This window comes from Mandrillus leucophaeus, unplaced genomic scaffold, assembly GCF_000951045.1.
Source record: "Mandrillus leucophaeus isolate KB7577 unplaced genomic scaffold, Mleu.le_1.0 Scaffold23, whole genome shotgun sequence".
Lineage (NCBI taxonomy): Eukaryota > Metazoa > Chordata > Mammalia > Primates > Cercopithecidae > Mandrillus > Mandrillus leucophaeus.
Window position 1 is genome coordinate 855849 of NW_012102365.1, and position 6999 is coordinate 862847.

Sequence of the window (6999 nt, forward strand, 5' to 3'; positions counted from 1 at the left end):
GCCCTCCCCGGCTGCGCTCCGGCTTCAGCCCTGGGCTCCGCCTCCGGAGGGGGTTTGTTTGCGCCATCTGCAGCTGTTGCTCCTGCCTGGCGCGGTGGTGCGGGCTCGGCTCCCCTCCCCGGCTGCGCTCCGGCTTCAGCCCTGGCTTCTCGGGGTCGGCGAGCTGGGGCTCCTGCGCGCGCTTCGTTCTTATACGAACGTCGGGCTCACTCATTTGTTTATGTCCTAAAAAAGTTGTGTGGACGACTGCTTTAATTTTCTTTGTTAGCACTCTAAAGTTTAGGAAAGAACTAAGAACCACGTCAGAAGCTGCAGTTTTTTGTTCTTGTTTCTTATAGGCTGAAGGGGATGCTAAAGGAGATAAAGCCAAGGTGAAGGACGAAGTAAGTCATTCTCTCTTCAAGGGTCAAAGCCTTGGACTAGCAGAGGCCACTGGACTCGGTGATTAACCTGTGTCCTGAATTTACACTCCTATAATCTAGAGCCAGTTGATACCAAACTTTTCACAGCGACTTACCTGTCCTATTTCTAACTTTCTCGTTGTCTTTAATAGCCACAGAGAAGATCCGCGAGGTTGTCTGCTGTAAGTGTATGCTTTTGAATTTTCGTATTTGTCCCTGAACCAAAAAACATCAAAAAACAATTCCCTTTGCTTCCCATGAGTTATGGTTAGTGCCTGGTTTTGAATGATTGCCTCTACTTGGGACTCTTGCCCCTTTGGGTTTTGCTGGTTCTGAAATTTTGATGCCTGTAGCCAAAGTGGGACATTTGAGTGGGCTTCTGGAGATCCAACATTCTAGAAGAAAGCCAGCCACAAAAACTTTGAGGAGGAGGAGAAACTTCTCTGCCTTTGGTACTTTTGGTTGGTTGGTTGGTCGGTCGTGGGTGGTTTTCTTCAGTCCATTGTACTGATGTTCAATTTTTCCTCTCTTCCTGCCAAAAAAAAGAAACCTGCTCCTCCAAAGCCAGAGCCCAAGCCTAAAAAGGCCCCTGCAAAGGTAAGTGCTAACATTGGAACTGATCATTTTCACAGAATGAGGACTGTCCTTAGTGCCTTAACTTAATTAGCATAATGGTGCCTCCATTAATGGAGGTTATAAACTGTGGATAGTTTGCCTCATCCCTGTCATTCATACCGTTGGTTTCGTGATCAAGAGTTGTTTCGTTAGTTTGTAGGAAAATATGTATTTAAATATTAAATACCCCAGGGTTTAAACTGATTTATTTTTCTGTTACTTAGATAGGAAATTTTAAGTAGTAAAGATTATAGCAAATTACATATAATTTAGCCTAGTTTTGATCAGTTGTTCTTGTCAACTGATAAGGGTTTGTGTTTTATCTTCAGTAAACAATCCTACCTTGTGCAGAACTTTGCAGACCATACCTTGGGAATATGAAATGGGGAGAAATAGTTCTATTTTTTCCCCTTTTTCAGAAGGGAGAGAAGGTACCCAAAGGGAAAAAGGGAAAAGCTGATGCTGGCAAGGAGGGGAATAACCCTGCAGAAAACGGAGATGCCAAAACAGACCAGGTATAACTGCTGTTTCACCCTTTGTTAGATTTGCTCATTCGGTTAGTTGCTGATCTCAGAAACTTAATTGCCTTTTTTTATATCACTCCAAATGTACCATTTGGTCCAGAATCTGCTTGTGGCTTTCCTGTTAACTTTTAAGTCCTGGATTCTTGAAATCTCTACTGTCAGCTGAAGGGCATTGTGTTTTATATTACATAAAGTTTTCAAGCTAGAAGTAACCTCAGGTCTCTAATTCTGGTGTTCCTCCTACCTCAGTTTTACAATAAGGCCCAGAGAAGAGGTGACTTAGCACAGTTACCTAGTAAGTCATTCTCAGAAGAAATACTGAGTCTCAGAACCTGAAACCTGAACTTTGGCCTGGGAGCAAAATGATGCTGTAGGTGGAATGTGAACAAAGATAGTTTTGAAATGGACACATTCATTAATTTGTCTGTTTTCTTTTAGGCACAGAAAGCTGAAGGTGCTGGAGATGCCAAGTGAAGTGTGTGCATTTTTGATAACTGTGTACTTCTGGTGACTGTACAGTTTGAAATACTATTTTTTATCAAGTTTTATAAAAATGCAGAATTTTGTTTTACTTTTTTTTTTTTTTTTTTAAAGCTATGTTGTTAGCACACAGAACACTTCATTGTTGTTTTTGGGGGAAGGGGCATATGTCACTAATAGAATGTCTCCAAAGCTGGATTGAGGTGGGGAAAACACCTTTCCCTTCTAGTTTTGAGAGACTTCCTCTTGGTTCCCAGGAGGAGGGAGTCCCTGACTTTGACACACATGGCCACCTTGGCACAAAAGCCTTGTGGTGTGGAAAAACAAATTTGTTTTTATGTTCTCTTCTCCCTTTCCATCTTTCAGCATAGACTTAACTCCCTTAAGCCCAGACATCTGTTGGGACCTGACCCGTAGTCATTGGTTACCAGTGTGTCAGGCAATCTGGACTTTTCCAGTGATGCCACTGAGATGGCACCTGTCAAAACAGCATTGGTTCCATTTCTAGATAGTGGATTTTCAGATAAATTCTGCCATTTTCATTTCACTTCCTGAAAGTCAGGGTCGGCTTGTGAAAAGTTGTTAAACAACATGCTAAATGTGAAATGTCAACCCTCACTCTAAACTTTCCCTGTTCAGAGCATCAGATGAAGACTTCATTGGGTTTTATAGTGGCTTTCTGATTTTTGGTAGTCCATTGAAGAAGGGAGTTTGAAAGTTGTTGTATACTGTTAACGATTGTCTGCCCATGTCCTGCCTGAAATACCATGATTGTTTATGGAAAGTATCTTTAATAAAGCTGGATACAGTTTGGCTTGGAATGCTGCCTCTGATCTTTTCCCACAAGTGGGGTAACCTGGTTTATCCAAGTCTCTTGGAACAGGGTGCATTCTGCTTTGAGGTATTCTGTGTACAGTCTAATGATGATCTTTCACTGATTAATAGTTTCCAAAACACACAGTGCTAGGTGGAGTTAGGAAGGATTCCAGGAGTAGATTTAGCTAGTGGCGAAAGGCTGGGAGTATGGAGTGATTTCTGTACTTGGTTATGCAGCATTCCCTGCACTGTTTGTTTTTTGCATGACTCCGAATACATGAAGTGTATTAAATGCAGATTTTTGGTAGATCTGAGGTTTTGCCTTGGTAGCTGACAGGAGCCTCTCTACTTCCATCTGCATTTGCAACCTCTATAAAATTAGTAAATTAATAGACTCATGTCAGAGAGGGCCTGTGCCCCTGTGAATGTGTACACAATTGTCTATTTGTAAGGTAGATGACACTTTGCTCTAAGTAGACCTGCTGGCAAAGACAGAATGGGGTCTTTCCTGATTCTTTAGTTTGGAGATGCAGAGAACCCCACGTTTCTCTAAGTGAAATGGCAAAAAGTTACTTGTTAGAATATGGAACTTGTAACAAATTGATGTTTGCACCTTAAATTTGCTTTCACAGACCTCCTGGCTGTATTGGACAGGAATAAAGAAAGTTGGAGACTACAATTGCCTTGTCCATTCCCTTGGTCAAAAAAGTATCAGTTAAGCTCATGAGGTTTTTTGTGTATTATCTCTCAAGTGTTGAGACGTTTGTGTAATGTAAGTACCACACTCATGGATGAGGAAGCAGGCACAGATGAAGAAACTTGTTGAAGGTTATGTGTACATCTCATGAGCAGCAGAGTCAGGATTCAGACCCTCAACTAGAAAAAAGTCATCTCTGACAGACATTCAGGATAAAATACCATCTGTCCATGTAGCCAATTACTAGCCATTTTCATTATTGCTGAAGTCATTCTAGGTTGTAGATGGGTAATTTTCTTTCTAAAAGTGGTGTCCTCTTCCATAGGAAACAGATGTCTTAGAGTGGTCAGGGGTAGTAGGCTGCTATTTGAGCAGAGGTTGCAGAATTTGAGAAAGCTATAGCTGGGGTTCTTTGTCGGTGGCAAGTCTGCTGAGCCCTGAGCTATGCTAGCATCTCTGCCTCATGCGCTTTAATCTTTGAGTCAGTCCTGTGAGATACAGGTGTAGCCCCATTTTGTAGTTGAGAGTGAGGCTCAGATGTGTAGCAACTGGCTGAGGTTAAACTTGATAGCCTGTTTTTACTTATTTTCTGGCCCTCTTCTTGTTGCCAAATAATTACGATGAGTAGGGTGAGCTTGAACTTTTTGGAGTTTTTTTTTTTTCCCTTCCTGGAAAATACTGATTTGACTGGCTCTGGACCATGAAAGTAGCTGGGTCTAAAACCAAACCAGACATCAAAACGTGGTAAGGACCATTCACTGAGACAGCCATAGTAGCATGCTCAGTGCCAGCACTGTCTCCAGGTCCATTCTTATGATCTCAGGAAAAGTCACCAGATGCTTGGGCTCTAAGTAAAAAAAAAAAAAAAAGTAAAATAAATGGCACTAACTAGAGGATTCATCTGATACAAGTCCCGAGGTTGGGCAGTTGTGAGGACCCAGGTGGGCTTCCCATCTTTCTGCTCTGCTGCCCTCAACGTGTTCTCCAGCCACCTCACCTTCAAGGCAGTTGTTCCAGGCATTGTAACTTGCCATACCAATGGCAAGAGGCTGCAGGACTGCTGCTTTTTTCCCTGTATTTAAGAATAATGAAATATGTCCGGGCGCGGTGGCTCAAGCCTGTAATCCCAGCACTTTGGGAGGCCGAGACCATCGTGGCTAACACGGTGAAACCCTGTCTCTACTAAAAAAAAATACAAAAAAGTAGCCGGGCAAGGTGGCGGGTGCCTGTAGTCCCAGCTACTCGGGAGGCTGAGGCAGGAGAATGGCGTAAACCCGGGAGGCGGAGCTTGCAGTGAGCTGAGATCCGGCCACTGCACTCCAGCCTGGGCGACAGAGCAAGACTCCGTCTCAAAAAAAAAAAAAAAAAATAATGAAATATTTCTTTCAAGTACCATAGCAGCCTGTGTTTCATTGGGCAGATCTGGATTACCTCTCCATTCCTAAACCAATCGTAGCAAGAGGAGTGAAACCACAGAATCTGCTTAGACCAGTCAGGATTGTTGGAATTCAATAGAGGAGGGATCATGATAGAGGAAAATGGCTGTTGTGTGGATAGCCTGCTGCATGGTCTCTTCAGGCCTGGCCTGATTGATTGCAGCAGTTAACACTGCTGAGAATTACTCTTCCCCTTCTTTAAATTGAGAAATAATTATATGCCATTAAACGTCACCACTTTATTATTATTTTAAGAGATGGAGTCTTGATGTGTTGCCCAGGCTGGTATTCAACTCCTGGGCACAAAGCAGTCCTCCCACCCTGACCTCCCAAAGTGCTGGCCACCACACCCAGCCAAAATTCACCATTTTAAAGCATATACTACAGTGGTGTTAGTACATTCACAACATTGTGCAACTATTGCCACTATCTAATTCTGGAATATATATGTGTGTGTGTGTGTATAACTGTTGCCACTAATTCTGGAGTATATACGTGTGTGTGTGTATATATATACATGTATATACACACGTATATATATACACGCACACATATATACATATATTTTATATATGTATATTTCTTTATGAGATGGAGTGGTCTCACTGTGTCACCCAGGCTGGATTGCAGTGGTATGATCTCAGCTCATTGCTCACTGTAGCATCTGTCTCCCAGGCTCAAGCTCCCACCTCAGCCTCCCAAATAGCTAGGACCACAGGCACAAACCATGGCTGGCTAATTTTTTGTGGTTTTGGTAGAGACAGGGTTTCACCATGTTGCCCAGACAAGTCTTGAACTCCTGACCTCAAGTGATCTGCCTGCCTTCGCCTCCCAAAGTGCTGGGATTATAGGCATGAGCCACCCTGCCCAGCCTCTGAATGTTTTCATCACCCTAAAACTCCATGCCCATTAGCAGTTAACTCCCCATTTCTTCCTCCCCCCATCCCTAGACAATCACTAATTTCTGTCTCTAGACTTTTTCTGGATATTTCATTTAAATGGAATCAGTCTGTGGTTTTTCTCGACTGACTGACTTTCACTTAGCATGTTTTCAAGGTTCTTCCATGTCGTATGTATTTGATAACCTGTACTTCCAAATAACATTCCATTGTGGGAGACTCCGTCTCAAAAAAATAAATAAAAATTTCATAGAGACAAGGTCCCACTATGTTGCCCAGGCTGGTCTAAAACTCCTGAGCTCAAGTGATCCTCCTGCCTCTGCCTCCCAAAGAGCTGGGATTATAGGCATGAGCCACCATACCCAGCCACATAAACAGTTTTTGTTTGTTTTTTGTTTTTCTGAGACGGAGTCTCTGTCGCCCAGGCTGGAGTACAGTAGTGCGATCTCGGCTCACTGCAACCTCTGCTGCTGGGTTCAAGCAATTCTCCTGCCTCAGCCTCCCAAGTAGCCAAGATTACAGATGTGTGCCATCATGCCCAGCTAATTTTTGTATTTTTAGTAGAGATGGGGTTTCACCATGTTGGCCAGGCTGGTCTCGAACTGGTTGGGCTCAAACTCCTGACCTCGTGATCCACCTGCCTCAGCCTCCAAAGTGCTAGGATTACAGGCGTGAGCCACCGTGCCTGGCCCTAAACAGTTTTTAAAGCCATGGTCCTAGGCCTCATCTCCAAGGATTCTGACTCTGTGGGTCTGAAGCAGGGCCCAAAAACTGCGTTGCTAAGTTCACAGGTATGCTGATGCACTAGTCCCCAAGAGAATGGTGGCGTGGACTAGGTTGTGTCTCATCCTGGTGTTAACCTTGGCCATTGGGAAAGAGGTGACTGAGGAAAGGATTAAAATGCCAATACTTGACTTGGAAAGGTGGGAGGGTGGTGAGGGATGAGAAATTACCTGATGGAGGCTGGGCGTGGTGGCTCACGCCTGTAATCCCAGCACTTTGGGAGGCCAAGGTGGGCGGATCACCTGAAGTCAGCAGTTTGAGACCAGCCTGACCAACACGGAGAAATCCCATCTCTACTAAAATTAAAAAATTAGCCAGGCGTGGTGGTGCATGCCTCTAATCCCAGCT

At 43.8% G+C, this 6999-nt stretch overlaps 1 protein-coding gene across 4 annotated transcripts; it reads left to right on the plus strand.

Moving 5' to 3' along the window:
• The first annotated feature begins 8 nt into the window (after positions 1-8).
• LOC105540898 (putative Dresden prostate carcinoma protein 2) lies at positions 9-2841 on the plus strand. 4 transcript variants are annotated; one of them, XR_001006274.1, is made up of 5 exons: positions 9-383; positions 554-668; positions 948-998; positions 1436-1531; positions 1979-2841. XR_001006274.1 is itself a non-coding variant. In XM_011981656.1 (5 exons), the coding sequence occupies exons 1-5, from the start codon at positions 349-351 to the stop codon at positions 2049-2051; spliced, it is 273 nt and encodes a 90-aa protein (XP_011837046.1). In that variant the 5' UTR covers positions 341-348; the 3' UTR covers positions 2052-2841. The 4 variants fall into 4 exon arrangements, 1 of the variants encoding a protein (XP_011837046.1); XR_001006272.1 differs by having other exon boundaries at positions 554-583; XR_001006273.1 differs by having other exon boundaries at positions 335-441; positions 554-583.
• The last annotated feature ends 4158 nt before the right edge of the window (positions 2842-6999 follow it).

What these genes read in the sequence shown, in the direction of transcription:
- LOC105540898 (XM_011981656.1), top strand. Translation starts at nt 349, where the DNA reads ATGCTAAAGGAGATAAAGCCAAG. An exon ending in CTAAAGGAGATAAAGCCAAG is followed by an intron (nt 372 to 553) that starts GTGAAGGACGAA and finishes TGTCTTTAATAG; the next exon opens with CCACAGAGAAGATCCGCGAG. An exon ending in GATCCGCGAGGTTGTCTGCT is followed by an intron (nt 584 to 947) that starts GTAAGTGTATGC and finishes GCCAAAAAAAAG; the next exon opens with AAACCTGCTCCTCCAAAGCC.